The following is a 16,508-nucleotide window of genomic DNA, read 5'->3' on the forward strand; positions in this document are numbered from 1 at the left end:
ATACCCAACTAAAACGGCGGCTGCTGACACTCCATCCCCCAACTTCACCATATTTACACCTCATACCACCCCACTGGGCCACTCCCCTTCCTGGCAGGATAGGGGCAGAACCGTCAATACACAACGTCAACAAGGATGTCACCCCCGCTCTATATATCTAGCTCTTCACTACTCGCTTTCTCCATCAAACCTTCATACAATTTTTTTCCTCTCCCACACGTCAAAACCTTCACAGCTTCCACAGACACAAAACCTTAACAATGAAGAGAGAAAGATCAGGAGAAGTGCAATACGACGGAGAGGTCATCGACCACGAGTCCATGGACGACATGGCCAAGTGCCTCATGCTGCTCTCTAAGGTCGGCTCGAACGACACCAAGCTGCAGGGGCCCCCGCGACGAGTCTTCACTTGCAAGACGTGTAACCGGGAGTTCCCCTCGTTCCAGGCCCTGGGTGGACACAGGGCGAGCCACAAGAAGCCGAGAATGCTCACTGACCCAGCCCTCCACAGCGAGGGGGCCGAGGTGGCGTCGAAGCCCAAGACCCACGAGTGCTCGATATGCGGGCTCGAGTTCCCGATAGGGCAGGCCCTAGGCGGGCACATGAGGAGGCACAGGGGAGAGCTGGCGGCAGCCGCTCCAGCAGCAGCCCCGCCTTCGCAGAGAGTGCCGGTGTTGAAGAAGTCGGCGAGCAGCAAGAGGGTGACGACGTGGTGCTTGGACTTGAACTTGTCCCCTCTGGAGAACGATCTGAGGATGATCCTGCTGGGCAAGGCGGCGCCTCCAATTAATTTCGTAGTTTAGACTCTCTCTTTTTTTTCTTTTTTTTCCCCATTCGGTAGTTTTATTTTGTAGATTCTGGAGCACATAATCTTTTTGTCTAGGGTAGAGCAAATTCATTTTTTGGTGGGTTAGTACGTAACACAGCATTTCTTTTTTATTTGTTCATCATTCATGTGTATATAATATTTTGGGTCGGTGTAATCCTTTACTCTTAGATGGATTTGTTTCCTAGCAAAAAAAAAGATGGATTTGTTGCTTTATAAATTTGATTTTTCTTGCTTTGAATATATGAATATGAATACATATACACACACGTCCTCGATGCTAAATTGAAAAGATTATCGTGTATTTAACCTTTTTTTTTTTCGGTAAGTTGGGATGCCCTACAAGAAGTTAAGAACAGAAACGGAGAGCAACTCCCAAAACGTCGCCTAACAGTAAATTGCCTAAGCCATTAGGAACAGAGGATAAAACATGAATATCAAACGGGAACTGACGTAGCTTGATAAGTTAATCAATCTGCACATCAGTTTCCTTCACGCAACACATGATGAACCGAAACCGCCCATTCATGGGCAATAAGAAACTGGATATCATCCACCGACCACTTGAACAGAAGAGAACAACGCATCCTACCAAGAATAAGATCATGACCCACCAACAAGTCCATCTTACAGATGTCTGCAACCCAAATCCCATGCAAGACGGAGACCTGAAAGGATGCCATGAAGTTCTGCCATCATTGAAGAAGCAATACTCAAGTTCAGCATGAAACCACTGATCCAATTCCCGTGTTCATAACGAATGATTCCACCTGCACCCGCTAACCCTGGGTTTCCACCACCCCCAGTATTCAATTTAAGGATTCCTGCTGGTGTTTATTATGTGTTTAATTAATTAATTATATTGACAAACTACAGATTTCTACTTGTCCTTATCAGATATGGTGAGAGATATGGTTACTAGCACGATTGCTTGGTTCACTGGATTTCGCCCGCATTGGATAATAAGTTACCTTGTGCGATCCTTGCGCCTTAAGTAAGCTTATATGCGTGTAAATGCACAATTTCTTTTTGTTTTTTTTTTTTGTTGGGTTGGGGGGGATGGTTTGGCGTCTGGTCAACTGTGAACTTTTGACTTTCATATTCCACATCAACTTTTGCAACAAGAAACATTTCAGCCGCCATCCGAAGTTTTTGACATTAATGGATCGTGACGTGAATAATACGACTTGCCCATATGCAAAAAAAATTGCATGGATTTGCCCCCTCATGTCAAACACGGCTGTCAGCGCCATGTCGGATGTATGCACCGTTCCCATGGCTCCGTCGACCCTGGGAATGGTACACGTACTGTCACATGACGGACTCTACAAGCACCAATATTACTGTCACGTCCTCGAATCAACTCGGGCAAAGACATTTTCTTATTTTTCTAATCTTCTTCTCGGCAATGATTTGAAGTTAATCTCTATTGAATGTCATTCAATGATTTTAACTGTTAAAAGGGAGAATGGTAAAAGCTCAGGTCTGCAGGGTACGATCATACATTGAAACAGCCAAGGACTGACTCCCTTCCACACACTAACAAAGCTCAATCTTAAAAGAATGATCATAAGGAGATATTACAAGTGATGACGATATCGTTATCGCGGTCAGTTCTTCCCTTCTGTCCCCTTTATTTTGGGGCTCCTTCCGAATCTTTAAGAGCCACAGCAAGCAGATCTTTGTGCAGCCTGAACAGCTCCAGCACCCGACTTGGCCGGTTGATTAATCTTAATCGCTGTGGGCTGCATCCAGGAAGTCCCATCTCGGTAAATATTTCCAAACCTGGGGTTCATGTAATTGAGTAAAGGATAACTTGGCTTGGGATATCCATCCATACCTGAGCCTTGGAATCGGAGTTGGCGAGCCTTTGCTTTATGTCCTTTGCTATCGAAAAAAAGGCCTCTTCGATGTTCTGGTTCGTTTTTGCACTCTGCATGATACAGCAGTCATTTTTCACTGCACGGCGAGACAAGAATTACGAATGGCTTAAGGGGTTAGCGAGCAATATATACATACAGTCTCGAAGAATTTGATTCCATATTCATCGGCAAGTGCTTGACCCCGGGAAGCTGGAACGACCTAATGGAAATGAACATTGATGTTACAGAATCAGCAACTATGAGAAAAGATAAACAGGAAATATCTCCGCCGTGAGAGAGGACATCGTTTCTTTTCTCATCATCTTACCCTTTTGCTCTCCATGTCGGCTTTGTTCCCGACTAGTATCTTGTTGACATTATCAGATGCATGTTGTTCAATGTTACGGATCCAGTTCCTGACATCTGAAGACGGTAACACGGCAGGTCTGTGTTAGAGAAGAATGTAATAGAAAAACGAAACAACGATTGACACCATAAATGATCCAAGGGGAACATTACTATTGAAGGATGATTCGTCAGTGACATCGTAAACCAGCAAAATGCCCATGGCTCCACGGTAGTATGCTGAAACACCAAGAACAGAGTTTGATATGAGTTATCATTATTCTCACAAATATCAACCCACTGGAACATCAGCCAATCCAAGGACGATTTCCATTCTACTATTAGCCCCATAGTTTCATATAAAAGGCTAGCTCCCGACGATCTCCCAACAAAATGTCAAGCTAGCATTCGACCTCGAATGTCTGGTCACTTTTAAGACACAATTACCGTGCCTCCTTCACAAAAGTCGATTCCTCTATTGACATATACGAGATTCAAAATGCTCCATGAATCCCAGAGGTGAATAGAGTACCCCTTCAACCTCATTGTGTCCTCGTTGGAGTTGGCGTGGACCCTTCTAGACACGCCAGCAGATGAAGTATTCCAACCAAGGCATATTTCAGGCCAGTTAGAAAGAACAAAATCTGTTCCGTTTGTTTTGCGGAAGAAAATGAGGACCTAGGGGAGGCCAGATTTTAAGACCGTCAGAAGTTTCCGTGAACGGAGCCCGGGTAGCTAAGAAGTCTCACCGGTCGTGATTGTTCGAAACCGCTCCTGACCAGCCGTATCCCAAATTTGAAGCTTGACTCGCTTGCCATCGAGCTCAATGTTCCTTATCTTGAAGTCGATGCTGCGAGGAGAGAATCGTCAGGAAAATCAAGAGAAGCAAAATCTAAGGCCGAAATGAAACATCAATTAAGGATAAAACACGCACCCGATGGTGGTGATGAAGCTAGTGGTGAAGGAACCATCAGTGAAGCGTAGAAGAAGACAACTCTTTCCAACACCTGCCCACGTAAGAAGAAATCCGATAATGCCGCGCGTAACGGAAAGTCGTACAACGATTGGGCGACGATCTTTACAAGCCTAGATTCATGGCATTTTTGTTCTCAATTGAAGAAGAAAAGAGCTCATTCATCTCGCCGCTAAATAAGTCCACCACAAAGCACAGAAATTTGAAATAGAAACACTACTACTGCGTACCGCTATCCCCAATCAACAGAAGCTTCACGAGGCAATCATAATCGGCGCGAGCCCTGGCTGGCGGAGCTGCCATTTGAACAATCAATGCCGGCGGCCAAAGAACTTGAAGTATCAATCCTCACTGCACACAGATAGAGAGAGCAGCACCAACCAAATGCATGAAGGGCCATTACCATCTAGCGTTTACGACCAGAAAGGGAGAGGCCAAACCAAGAACTGATTGGTAGAGGAAGTGTAGTTGGCGAGGTTGATTACCAAATGCAATGCAAAAGCTCCTCCGGAAATGGTGGGTTTGCTGAAAATGCGCCACTTCCTTACCCTCTCTCTCTCTCTCTCTCTCTCTCTCTCTCTCTGTGTCTTAGCTCACAATCCACTTTGTCAGCGTTGCAAGATCACTTTTTTTTTTTTTTGGGGTGTTCTTGAGAGACAAGCGAAGTCTGCTCACCCAAATTCCTTCCTTGGAAGCAAAATCTAAGCTGCACGGCACTTTATCGGTAACCCCCCCTTATAAATCCGAGAAATACAGTTCCTTTTTCACAAATGTTCAATCGAATTCGATTGCCAACGCGAACCCGAACGAGATCACTCGGCCCGGTATGAATTCATTTACGATTCAATTGAATTCGAATGAGCTGAAATTATTATTATGTTATTATTTTTTCAAAGTGATTGATTCCAAAACAGGGTGTCAGACTGCCATTTCCATGGCTGCCCCAGCTGGAAAAGAAAGGAAGAAACATCTTGGGAGAATCGATGGTGGAGCCCGCACGTGGCGGGTTGGCAGTGGAGACAGGCTGAAGCGGCGTGTGGGATTTGAGCAGATATTAGCGAGTATTATACATCCATTTAGAGTGTATATATTCTTATTTGGAAGCATTTTGATTGATTTTTACTTAAATAAATGAATAATACTCATTGAATATTTTTTTGATGTGAATTATCATATTCGAAACTCAAAAAAAAAAAGTTTGGGGAGTATGTCAAAAGGCCATGCTACCACCCCACCACTCCTGCATAAGGAGCTGAGGACGATCCTTCGCCGCAACCGACAGCCCTAGCATGCCGACGAGGCTGCTGCTCACTCTTTGGTGGCACGACCATAGTTCATCCACCAAACTTAGGTTCCTCTCTCATTAGAACTCAAGGATATAGAGATATGAGCCTATAGAACAGATCCTATTCAAGTAAGGTCGTGAGATTTAGTCGCACTGGATCCCGATTCCCCCCTTCACAAGCTAGCATCCCTATTCATCACTAGCCGATCGGTTACGTCGGAAGAGAGGAGAGGAGACTTAAGAGGTACTCTCAGTGCGTCGCGCTCCCAAGACTAGCCACTATATATGAGTGATAACCAATCAAAATTTTTTTATAAGTCAGAACATTGTAAATTCAATTTATCATTTATAATAAAACGTATTTTGATTGATAATAACTCACTACATCTATTTGCTCGTAAGCTCGGCCCGAGAGTAGCTAGCGTTGTAGTGTCTCCAACGTACATTGGACTTGCTTAGTTGACAACTGTCAATGGTTGTATGGTAAGAACAAGAAAATGTGTTGTTTCTCCGTTGGCCTCCATGGAATCACAACCGACCAGCGTACGCTTCTCCTTAGTGGATTGATGATGATCCAACTTGCTCAAATTTTGCGAAAGAAAGTTGCCACCAGCATTGCTCAAAACTTATACGTAAGAGCGAAGGAAACCGACGGCCATTTCAATCCAGCTGATGTATTGTAGTACCAACTTCTTATAAGTCCATGATTTAGTCCACGTGAATGCATAAATACGTCATATACATTAATATCATATAAATTAATAAGCAATTCGAACCGATAGGTTTTAATAGTTTATAAACACATAATTTTCTCGTTACCTTTTTCCATGTAATGTGAGATTTTTTAAATTGTTAATTCTCAACAAATGGCTAGTTAAAACCACCGCAGTCGCGTATAAGCTAAAATGAGATAACAATACTTTATAGTACGTTGTTGCATTATAGGATGCGGGAGAGAGAATATAATATTGCTGTAATGGACATGATTGGAAGATTATTGCCACTTCATACACATTGAGAATCCACTAACTGTTAGTTGCCTGTAGTAGGGCCCGCCTCGGGTCAATGAATCCTCCATGATTGGTACATTCTTATTCATTTCGATTCCAATTGGGATCCTTATTGCCTACTGTAATTACTATATGCTGACGACATAACAAACAACAACTCGTAGTACAAGGGGGCAAAAAAAAAAAAAAAACAAGTTGTAGTACAATCAAAATAGAGAAAGGCTTCTTATTTATTTATTTATTTATTTTTATAAAAGATGCATGGACGACAAAGTTCACGAAAGATCATATCAAGCGTTCATAAAATTCTATATGTTTCCCTCTTATTCTCATTCTAATGACCGGAGTTGGACACAAACAGTTCCAGTTGAGGAGTTTGAGCAGATATCGTGATATCCGAGTTTACGTAGCCATATCGTCTAGCACTCTTTGAGTTAATTCTTTGATGTAGCACGCCCAAAATACAGTGGCAACTCACTAGCATAGCTGTCAATTTGAGTTTTATTTTATGCGTCACCTTTGCTATTAGTAGACCAAAAGGAAGAAAAGTGGGGAGATTTAAAACTATAAATGTATGGTCCATCAAGATAATGCTCAAAGTATATGCTTGGAAGATCCCCTTCTCATGGACTATACCATCTCCCTTTTCTAAGTTCACAAACCTCTCCTGTTAAGCTCTCCCTTGTTGTCTCTCTGGAGAGCATTTTCTTCCACTATCAGTTCTGAACATGGCATCTAAGAAGAAGAAGAAGAAAAAGAAGAAGACCGAATAGATCGTGGCGAGAAACCGGGTTTGATTTCGTGTTCTGTTATCAGCTTGGGCAACTGAGGATCCTTTGGCATTTTTCTTGTTATTTACTATGGCTTCTTCAGGAGTCAGAGTTTTGAGTCGAATTTTAGTTTTCTTCAGCGGGAGAGAAAAACATCTGCAGCACTTTCCTGACCATATGCCAATTCTTTCGTTTTCTCTCCTGACTGATCCGGGTTAGAATTATATGTAACAACGTTATAGATGTGATATCACAGTTGAAGTCGATCAGCATACAACTGAGCCTTTGCTTATTCTTGCCTCTTTTTCTTGTATTGCCTAGTATTATGGCATTTCAGTTCCTTCGTTCATCTAGTTATGTCTTATGATGAGGTCCCACGAGGCTCGCTATGACGCAACGCATCAGACTGCCCAAATATTAAGTTAATAAGAACATCTATCCATCCTTCATTTATCTACCGGCTAAAATAGGTCTGCTGGATCCGAGATTTCGCAGGGTTTAAGTTGGACCGCCGAGTGAAGCATATGATCTGAAGCTTTTTTCATCCCTGATGCAGGCACTTGAATCGCGTGTCTGACTACTGACGGACCGAGATCATCTCATCAGAAGGCAATAGAAAGTGCCATGCTCGTGCAATTTCGCGCATTGCTCAAGTTCTCGAATTATACCAAAATCAAGATGCTCAAGAATTCAACAGTGGAATTGCAGATTGCGTTAACTGATGAGCGGATGAAGCTACTGATTGGATCTGCATGTAGATAATACTACTGATATCTGCGGCATAGGGTTGATGTACTCCTGACAAGGATTTCCAGCTAATCTCATTTCCAGGATTTTCCGAAACCATTATGAGATGCATAATCTTAAGTAATCAACATTCATCAGGGAAAAAAAAAAGAGAGAGAGAAAAATCTTAAGTAATCAATGAACAGAATTTTTTCGCGGATGGAAATAACAATGGTTATCTTAAGAATTGAAAATCTCACATCATGAACACCACAACAAAATCTGAAACAAAATAAGAACATATCCAAGAGGCAGCATTCGTATTCAAATGGAACTTCCAAAACAAAATTGCAACATATTACTTCACCCGGATTATAAGCAAACAAAAGTTGGACATTACTAATTCTAGAATGGCGATAACAGAATTGATTCCTCTTGACTGAGAACCAAATTTTTAAAACAAAATGTCTTTGAGCTCTATCTAGTAGAAGAAGCCAAGCACTTTGCCACCGACATTCTTTCTCCTTGCTTCCTCGTGGTCCATAATGCCAGCAGAAGTCGTCAGCACGATATATCCAAACTGCAAATTAAGCCCATCACAACCAAAGTAGCATTCATTTGTATTGTATCACCAATGATCATGCATAGAGATTTAACGTCAAAGCACACACAGCAAATCCATAGCGGCATGTACTTAAAGGAATCAACATGAGAAAAAATTTCACGACTATTGACCGTCAAATTCATTGTTAGCTGAGACATTTAAGTCCATGTAGAGGCAAGAACAATCTTCAAGATTTCTTAATTATGGTTCGCCATTAAAAACAACAGAGATAATTCAACTGGATCTCAGAGAGTATACCTGTCTTGAAGGCAGCAATCTCGCAGTCCAACCTTCAATTTCCTTAACTCCAACATCGAAGCGGGGACTGATAACCCCGCACTTGTTTAGTCTCCCATTCAGTTCAACGACAATCTTACCTGCTCTGTGATCATCAACATACTCAAACTCACCGATGTATCCTACAACCAACAAGTGAGAGAAGACGAAAGAGTTACACTCAGAAACAAAATAGAGCGGTTCACATATTATCTTCAGATGAGACTATGAAATGCGAGGTAATGATGTTATACCATGCTTCTGCATGACCAGGAGGAACTTAATGATCACTTTCGACGAAGGCCTGATCATGACCTGGCGTTTTCCTCTTTTCTCCGCATTGTACATGCTCTTGAGAGCATCGTTCAAGACGCTGACCCTCACCATCCTCCCGGACCGCTACCTGCAGCAACAGTCAAATCAACATCACAAATGAAGAAAACATAACCTGGCAGACCCCACATCGGCAAAAGGCAGAGGAACATAAAGGTGAACACTGAGACTCTGAAATTCGTCGACAGGAAGTCGGGAGCTATGAAAAGGCTGCCAAGCCAGAAGTAAAGAACGGATGATGAACTAATTGATATGATACTGATTGCTAGTTTTGGATCAAAAGAGGCATATTTAATCTCAACTGTCTGCACAAAATCAAATCCGCCATGACCTACTTGAATTCAAGCGGCCGATGGAAGGATTAACCGCACAGAACATACATCCATATAACATCACGCATTTATCCCAAGTATTAAATCTTAGCACCGATGACTGCCGTAGCTAATGAATCGTGATCCTCCATAAAAGTTATCAAATTATCTAAGTTTCAGGCTGAAGCACCACGAGATCATGAATCATCAAAGATGAAATGACAGAGTGGAAGAAATGTATGCACGCACTTCTACAGTAAGAATTATGAAGTGCAGGAGCCGATCTTTTAAGCAAACAGAAAAGGTGGAACAAAACAGCGAGCTGGTTTTGTCAAGAGAGCATACTCATGATTCATGAACGGAGTTACCCACCTGAAAGCAAAAATGGCGGCGACGTCGAGTGCCTGCGAGGGAGAGGGAGAGCGAGCGAAGGGACAGTAATGTTAAGAAAGCTAGGGTTTTGTTGAGCTCAAGCCAGGGGGAGGGGAGGGGTGGATCCCGGCTCTGTTGGGCCGGAACTCATACCTTCCGGCCCAAATTGTTCTTATTGGGCTTAACCCATGTTGTAGTAGTTCGGCCTACATTGCCAGCTCGAAAGTCCACGTCATCGATTTCAACCCCACTGCGCGCCTCACGACTACTAAAGGAAGTCTGTAGCCGTGAGATTGGACTCTAAGGCCACTGAATCTAAAGGTCCTCCGTTGTTCCACGTCAGCGATCCGTGGCTCCCCTCTCTGCCCCAATCAAATGCAATCTCGCTCCTCTATAAAACCAGAAGTCTGATGCCTCCTCCCCTCATCTTCTGTTAGTCTCTAGAGCTCCCTGAAGTTTCCGTGTGCCGCTCCGTCAATCGATCGATCAATCAAGGCCTAGAAAAGCACGAAATGGCCCCAAAGGCAGCGGAGAAGAAGCCCGCTGAGAAGAAACCGGCGGAGGAGAAGAAGTCCGCCGCGGCGGATAAGGCGCCGGCGGAGAAGAAGCCCAAGGCCGGCAAGAAGCTCCCCAAGGACGCCGCTGGCGCCGGCGACAAGAAGAAAAAGAGGACGAAGAAGAGCACGGAGACCTACAAGATCTACATATTCAAGGTCCTCAAGCAGGTCCACCCTGACATCGGGATCTCCAGCAAGGCCATGGGGATTATGAACAGCTTCATCAACGACATCTTCGAGAAGCTCGCCCAGGAGGCCTCGAGGCTCGCGAGGTACAACAAGAAGCCCACCATCACTTCCCGGGAGATCCAGACTGCCGTCAGGCTCGTCCTCCCCGGTGAATTGGCCAAGCACGCTGTCTCTGAGGGCACCAAGGCGGTCACGAAGTTCACCAGCTCTTAAAATTCGTCTTCTGTCGGTCTGGACTTCTGTGGAAATTGGGGGGCTGATTTAGGGTTAGGGCTTGCTGTAGGGTTAGTTAAGCGTATGTGTTTTACAAGGCGTGTTGAAGCAATGATGATTTTGCAATGTAAAGATCTCTCTTATGGCTTGAAATGAAAAGACGTATGATCTTCTGCTCCAATTGCTCTCCTCAATCTCTGCTGTTGCCAATGATATTTTGACTTGGTGAAGATGAACAAATGCATTGTGCTACCGATCGTTTCTCAATTAATGTTGCTGTAAATGATTTAATGGCCTGCATTAATCAATTTGAATTCATAATGTTTGGGGTTGTTCTTGAAAGCTGCAGAAATGGTGTAAGTTCTTTAGGTTATGGGAGTCAGCCGATCAGATTGCGTTTGCTGTGCTTGCTTGTATAGGGAAATCAATGCTCGCTGGGGAAGCCCTGAACCCTGTCGGGCCCTTGTGCAAGTTGCCAGGAAATGGGATGAGTTGCAGCTGTGACAGGTATATGCGTGCGTATGGCTTATTGCTCTGTGTCGCGCTTTCATTCGATTTTATTCCGGCACAAGCATGTTGTTCTGTGTCGCGCCTTCATTCGATTATATTCCGGCACAGGCATGGGATAGGCTTTCCATTGTGCTGGACTGCAACTGCATTGATAATTCGCAATGGGAAGGATGAACGGACCTCATGGGGAAGAGAAATAGTGACGTAGGCTGTGGCAGCCATCTTCTTTAGATCACAATTGCAAGTTTTCTGGCATATACTGGCAATCTATCTGGGGGCCCCGAGTTGTTCCGCGGGTTCCAGGGTGTGTGGTTTGGTTGGATTCTAAAATTGAACCCATCGGAACGGAGCACATATCTCTTATTTTATACAACTACAGCAACGGTAGATAGGTACATATCATCTAGGTTTATCACACGATCTTCGCCGCTCGAGCCATTTCCTTGAAACCGTGTTTGAGATAATCCTGCTGTGGGAGGAAGTGATAACAAATGTGCTCTGATCTGCAAGTTCAATGCGATTGACAAGCTCCATGATCACGGCCTTTAGTTAACGAGATATTTTGTTACTGTATGACATGATCAGAAGATCATAACATTGGGCTCTTATTTATAAAATATGGTAAATTTCGACGACACTCGCTATAATTTGTGAAATAGACAGCGATATCACTTCCTTTCAAAATTAACAATTTCACAAATTATATGGAGTGTCGTGAAAATTTACCATATAGAATAATGAGATCAGCATTTTTTTGGATGAAGTGAAAGGATCATAACATTGGGCATTATATATATATAGACAATGATAATGATAAAAAATATTCCAATTTGCTACTAATTTTATCGTAACATTCGATGACGGGATCTTTCAAATTGGAGGGATGGGGCGGCCCTCTAGCCACCCAACTTCAATGGAAGTTGCCGATGGGATCAAACTATGCTAGTGACCTCCATCGGGGCTTGGTGGCAGGCGGGGATCGAAGCAATTTGAGAGAACCCAATCCGCGAGATCACTCCAATTGGGGGATGGGGGGCCGTCCCACCAGCCACCCACGTTCGACGAAGGTCTCGGCGAGTTTAGACCATACATGCAAACCTCCTTCAAGGATGGGTGGGCAAGGGGAACGTTCAGACTTGAATTTTAAGTTCCATACGATTGAACATTAATTATTTAATTTTGAAATGTCAACATTTTAAAATAATAAAATAAATTTTTAACAAAATCAATAACATGGCGTCGCCCGGACTCGAACCGGAGACCTTCAGTGTGTTAGACTGACGTGATAACCAACTACACCACGACACCTTCTGGTGGATGGACCGTTGGTCAAATACATATATAGAGAAGATCACACATTGACCTTGTGAGATTTTTTTAAGCCATTGCTTGTTTTCACAGCTTCTCCTTCTCTCTCCGAGGAAACCCTACCCTTCCTCCTTCCTCTCTCCTTTCTCCAGTCCGTTCCTCTTGCTCGCCCAAGGGTTTTCAGTCCTCTACCAATCCTTCCGCCATGTCGAGTGCCTTAGATATGTCTCTCGACGACCTCATTAAGAACAACAAGAAGTCCGGATCTGGCAACCCCAGGGCTCGTGGACGCGGCTCCGGTGGACCCGGTCCGGCCCGCCGCCCCCAGAACCGCGCTGCCAATCGCGCGGCTCCCTATGCCCCCGCGAAGGTCAGCTCCCGATCCGATCGCACTCCCTCCCTCCCTACAATTTAGAAAACAAAAAGCTTGGTATCGTAATGATTTCTGGTCCGTTCGGCGATGGATCGAGCGAGGTCTCGCCGATTCGAGCTACAATCTGTTGCTAAACTGAGGAGATCTTGTTGGTTGTTTGGGGTTTAGGCGCCGGAGACGACGTGGCAGCACGATATGTACTCGGAGTCGAGCTTGGGGATGGGCTTTACGGCACAAGCTGGTCGGGCCTCCGCCATAGAGACAGGGACGAAGCTTTACATATCTAATTTGGATTATGGTGTCTCGAATGATGACGTAAAGGTACTACCTTGCTGATCATGAGCCTTACCGTGCAATTTTCAGTTTGATGTTTGATTTGTTGTCAATAGTCTGCTGGATTGAAATCTCAATTCGGTGTTGCTTCGTTGTTACACAATCGTACATTTTATATTTGTACGCTAATGACGTTGGAGGTTACGGAAAGATCTTCTATTTTGTAACCGATGTTGGTTCTGGTTTGGATATTAGCCTGAAACCGGTTTCATGTTCGTTTACGAGCTTAAGTGCCACGGATAGTTTTTATATAGTTCTTGTTGGATTACTCTTAACTTTAGCTTTTGGGATATATTGGTTATTTTATTTGTTTGATGATCTTATTCTCGTCCATTCATTACTGTGGACAGGAACTATTTGCAGAGGTGGGCGACATCAAGCGATACTCGATCCACTATGATAGGAGCGGGAGATCAAAGGTATCATAACTGAATCTGCCATAAAACTGATGCTTTTGATGAATACACTCTACCTGCAGAAGTTCATTTAACGATTTTTTTCTTCTCTTTTAAAGGGAACAGCAGAAGTAGTCTTCTCACGGCGGATTGATGCAGTAGCAGCTGTAAAGAGATACAACAATGTTCAGCTCGATGGGAAGCCAATGAAGATAGAGATTGTTGGAACGAACATCGCGACTCCCGCTGCTCCTCCGCTCCCTCCTGCTCCTGTGAACGGCGCATTTGGAGCTTCAAATGGAATTCTGAGAGGGTAATCATTCTCTTGCTTCATTTTCTGCAATTAAAGATTGCACTTAGTTTTGTTTTATCAATAAAATGAGTCCATGCGATGACTTTTGGGAGCACTAAGAATATGACATGTGCTTGTATAGGGATGCATTTGTTCAATGTGTATGGCAGCTCTGTGCTGATAATTTAATTGCAGCGTTTCTCCTTATAATTCTGAGCTTTACAAATTGATATCTTATTGTATGCCAAAGCGTGGAACGAGAATGCATCTGAATGAGGAAAATTACTTTGATTGATTTTTTTTTGTGGGATTGTCATGCCCTATCTAAACATTGTTTTGACTAGTGCATGGATTGCCCCTTTTACTGTGGATTTAAGTTACTCTGAGAATTAAGTTTAGCCTCTGTAGTTATACCATGTGGCTGAATGTGACATTTTTTTACAGGAAGTTGAGTTATTATAATGACCAGTTTATGGACTTTTGATTTGGTTGTCTAATTGATGTGTCTTCCTGATGCGGTTGGATGTTGATCTGGACAGTGGACAAGGCAGGGGTGGAGGTGCCATTGGACGCCTGCGTGGTGCTGGAGGTGGCGGTCGTGGCAGAAGACCCGGAAGGGGTGGTGGACGAGGAAGAGGACGTGGTGAGAAAGTATCTGCAGAGGATCTGGATGCTGATCTGGAGAAGTATCATTCCGAAGCGATGCAAACAAACTGAGTGGTTCTATAATTATGCGTTTGGTGTGTTTTTGCATCTTTAGTGGCCAATGTGTTGGATTATATCATCATCCTGACTTTTCTGTGTCTGCTGGAATCCTATGCTACCTGGAGTTTAGGTGAAAAACCTGGATTACTATCGAACCTTAGTTTGTGAGACTATCAGTTTTTTTCTGATTGTACCTTGAATTGGATATAAGTTATGGGGTCAAAAGGATTTCTGTCGGTAGGTCCTATGCTATTCAGATCTTCGGCATATGGTACATTCAATGGTTCTTATCTCTACTCCAATTCTACACATGGCCATACAATTGGAGATGGTTCCTCTTATCAGCGTTTGAAGGGGTTGAGAATGGATGGCGTCAGCCATGGAAGTGAGACGCATCTACAACAATCTCTTTTGTACAGCATCCCATAAATAAGTGGAAATGCCTTAATGGAGGTAGCTCTACATCCAACTCTATGACCTTTCAGATTTTCAGTATTAAGCATAGAAATGAGCTTGAATTGTCATGGTAAGTTAACTTGAATGTATCAAAATATGAATTTCTCGTTGAGCTTTTAGGTTTTCTGATGAAGTGTCTTCTTTGGCTTTTTTTGTTCATTTGATATCTTTGGCCCTTCCCTGGCATACGTCTTGTTCAGTCGTTGACTTGGCTCCAGTCTTGCTCCTGGTTTGCTGGAATTCGGGTCTTCTGTCAAATGAGGAATTGGTTGCAGGAGTTGCTTGATAATCTTCGGAGTCATGCTGTGTTAAAGCTTTTTAGATGATACACGTTAGTACTTGGTATTGAGGGATCGGCTAGTCTACCTTCTACGATAGGTGTTTTCAAGTATTCAGACTTCATTATACTCCTGTGAAGTATGGAACAAGAAGCCTAAGACTTTACCAGCTGTGCATGGCATCCATGTTCTCAGAACCAGCTATGCTGCGGCTTCTCTGGTACTCGGGCTCTTCATGTGTCTGCGGCTTAGGTGTGTCGGTGCACCCTGGACTCTCAGGTCATTGCATGAAATGTACAGACGATTTTCGGGTTTAGGTTTGTCATTCTAAATCTTGAGTGTCTGATCTTTCCCTGGTGGTCACGTATCTTTGCTATAAGCGTGGACATTGTCACGTTTTTGCTGCTGCGAGCTTTTCTTTTTCACTAGGCAAGATGAAGTCTCATTGGTAACAGAGACAAGTCGAGAGACTTGTTTACAATTAAGAGTAAATGTTTTTGCCGCTGGAAACTTCTCTAGGTTGTAGTTTAAAGATGATCTGACATGAGTTTGAAATGTTCTTTGTCAGAGATTTGTATACAATTGTGGATAGTTTGCCTGTTGATTTTTGTCTTAAGTTATGAACAGATTTTTGGCGAATGTCATGGGAACGTCAAACGTGCAAGAGATGTGGTATTTATGAGCATCAAAAACTTCTTGGTGGGGCAGGCGTAAGGTCTTGAACTCTGTCGGTGATATCGTGGCCCATGGCATTCAGGTTTATGTTATTGCCTGATGGGGCGCCATTGGGTCCGATTTCGCAGTGCTCCTCGTCCAATAGGTTACTGGATTCCTCGGCTCACAGCAACGTTCCAGTGGACCCCATACGAGGCCCATTAATCATGCGTCAATAGGTTGATATGTCAGTTTATTGCGCTCATTTCCGGGCCAAGCATTTCCTATCGGTCCTTGCTTGTGTTGCCCCTGTGGGCAACTGCTCGGCTCGTAATGCGTTTCTTCCCGTTACTCGGTTAATATATTGCTCCCGTTTTTGGGCTTTGGTGCCCAATTATAGTGTACACATCTCTTACCGATCCAATTATCGTGCCAGAATCACTTATTGGGCCCAAATTTTTGGCCCGGTATGGGCAAAAGTTCTCAGCCCAGTATTGGTTTTGGGGCAAATTTTCTCTGCAGCGTATTGCCCGCTTTGCTCATCCTCGCTAT

The 16,508-nt window shown here is 43.6% G+C and overlaps 5 protein-coding genes, 2 long non-coding RNA genes and 2 other non-coding genes across 10 annotated transcripts; 5 read left to right on the top strand and 4 right to left on the bottom strand.

Annotated features, from left to right (window-relative positions):
• Positions 1-174: 174 nt before the first annotated feature.
• LOC116198510 (zinc finger protein ZAT12-like) lies at positions 175-1,069 on the top strand. The gene has a single exon (XM_031528680.1). The coding sequence runs from the start codon at positions 261-263 to the stop codon at positions 801-803; it is 543 nt and encodes a 180-aa protein (XP_031384540.1). The 5' UTR covers positions 175-260; the 3' UTR covers positions 804-1,069.
• Positions 1,070-2,242: 1,173 nt separating this feature from the next.
• Positions 2,243-4,912, bottom strand: LOC116198509 (ras-related protein RABE1a-like). Its single transcript, XM_031528679.1, has 9 exons — positions 4,492-4,912; positions 4,237-4,357; positions 3,968-4,040; positions 3,783-3,883; positions 3,208-3,273; positions 3,017-3,111; positions 2,846-2,908; positions 2,667-2,759; positions 2,243-2,571 (listed from the first exon to the last, which is right to left on the bottom strand). Exons 2-9 carry the CDS (start codon positions 4,307-4,309, stop codon positions 2,485-2,487), a joined length of 651 nt encoding a protein of 216 aa, XP_031384539.1. The 5' UTR covers positions 4,310-4,357; positions 4,492-4,912; the 3' UTR covers positions 2,243-2,484.
• Positions 4,708-5,158, top strand: LOC116198517. Its single transcript, XR_004155335.1, has 2 exons — positions 4,708-4,830; positions 4,921-5,158. It is a non-coding gene; the product is annotated as an uncharacterized LOC116198517 (long non-coding RNA).
• Positions 5,159-5,210: 52 nt separating this feature from the next.
• On the bottom strand, positions 5,211-5,430 carry LOC116202142. The gene has a single exon (XR_004156020.1). It is a non-coding gene; the product is annotated as a small nucleolar RNA U3 (small nucleolar RNA).
• Positions 5,431-6,898: 1,468 nt separating this feature from the next.
• On the top strand, positions 6,899-7,917 carry LOC116198515. 2 transcript variants are annotated; one of them, XR_004155330.1, is made up of 2 exons: positions 6,899-7,541; positions 7,628-7,917. It is a non-coding gene; the product is annotated as an uncharacterized LOC116198515 (long non-coding RNA). The 2 variants fall into 2 exon arrangements; XR_004155331.1 differs by having other exon boundaries at positions 6,900-7,492.
• A 100-nt stretch (positions 7,918-8,017) lies between these two features.
• On the bottom strand, positions 8,018-9,840 carry LOC116198514 (40S ribosomal protein S15a-1). Its single transcript, XM_031528683.1, has 4 exons — positions 9,694-9,840; positions 8,932-9,080; positions 8,660-8,820; positions 8,018-8,377 (listed from the first exon to the last, which is right to left on the bottom strand). Exons 2-4 carry the CDS (start codon positions 9,062-9,064, stop codon positions 8,279-8,281), a joined length of 393 nt encoding a protein of 130 aa, XP_031384543.1. The 5' UTR covers positions 9,065-9,080; positions 9,694-9,840; the 3' UTR covers positions 8,018-8,278.
• Positions 9,841-10,110: 270 nt separating this feature from the next.
• On the top strand, positions 10,111-10,833 carry LOC116198513 (histone H2B.3). The gene has a single exon (XM_031528682.1). The coding sequence runs from the start codon at positions 10,206-10,208 to the stop codon at positions 10,650-10,652; it is 447 nt and encodes a 148-aa protein (XP_031384542.1). The 5' UTR covers positions 10,111-10,205; the 3' UTR covers positions 10,653-10,833.
• A 1,563-nt stretch (positions 10,834-12,396) lies between these two features.
• TRNAV-AAC lies at positions 12,397-12,470 on the bottom strand. Its single transcript has one exon. It is a non-coding gene; the product is annotated as a tRNA-Val (tRNA).
• A 93-nt stretch (positions 12,471-12,563) lies between these two features.
• LOC116198508 (THO complex subunit 4A) lies at positions 12,564-14,909 on the top strand. The gene is made up of 5 exons (XM_031528678.1): positions 12,564-12,840; positions 13,012-13,164; positions 13,527-13,595; positions 13,691-13,884; positions 14,403-14,909. The coding sequence occupies exons 1-5, from the start codon at positions 12,676-12,678 to the stop codon at positions 14,578-14,580; spliced, it is 759 nt and encodes a 252-aa protein (XP_031384538.1). The 5' UTR covers positions 12,564-12,675; the 3' UTR covers positions 14,581-14,909.
• Positions 14,910-16,508: the final 1,599 nt, after the last annotated feature.

Source organism: Punica granatum, chromosome 3, assembly GCF_007655135.1.
Source record: "Punica granatum isolate Tunisia-2019 chromosome 3, ASM765513v2, whole genome shotgun sequence".
NCBI lineage: Eukaryota > Viridiplantae > Streptophyta > Magnoliopsida > Myrtales > Lythraceae > Punica > Punica granatum.

Bases quoted from the DNA above. Each gene is read 5' to 3' on its own strand.
- LOC116198510 (XM_031528680.1), top strand. From the start codon at position 261: ATGAAGAGAGAAAGATCAGGAGAAGTGCAATACGACGGAGAGGTCATC.
- LOC116198509 (XM_031528679.1), bottom strand. From the start codon at position 4,309: ATGGCAGCTCCGCCAGCCAGGGCTCGCGCCGATTATGATTGCCTCGTG. The intron at 4,041-4,236 runs GTACGCAGTAGT...TTACGTGGGCAG, and splicing joins TCTGTTGATTGGGGATAGCG to GTGTTGGAAAGAGTTGTCTT. The intron at 3,112-3,207 runs GTAATGTTCCCC...TACCGTCTTCAG, and splicing joins TGACGAATCATCCTTCAATA to ATGTCAGGAACTGGATCCGT.
- LOC116198514 (XM_031528683.1), bottom strand. From the start codon at position 9,064: ATGGTGAGGGTCAGCGTCTTGAACGATGCTCTCAAGAGCATGTACAAT. The intron at 8,821-8,931 runs GTATAACATCAT...TGTTGGTTGTAG, and splicing joins CCTGGTCATGCAGAAGCATG to GATACATCGGTGAGTTTGAG. The intron at 8,378-8,659 runs GTATACTCTCTG...CTTAATTTGCAG, and splicing joins GATTGCTGCCTTCAAGACAG to TTTGGATATATCGTGCTGAC.
- LOC116198513 (XM_031528682.1), top strand. From the start codon at position 10,206: ATGGCCCCAAAGGCAGCGGAGAAGAAGCCCGCTGAGAAGAAACCGGCG.
- LOC116198508 (XM_031528678.1), top strand. From the start codon at position 12,676: ATGTCGAGTGCCTTAGATATGTCTCTCGACGACCTCATTAAGAACAAC. The intron at 13,165-13,526 runs GTACTACCTTGC...TACTGTGGACAG, and splicing joins TCTCGAATGATGACGTAAAG to GAACTATTTGCAGAGGTGGG. The intron at 13,596-13,690 runs GTATCATAACTG...TCTCTTTTAAAG, and splicing joins ATAGGAGCGGGAGATCAAAG to GGAACAGCAGAAGTAGTCTT.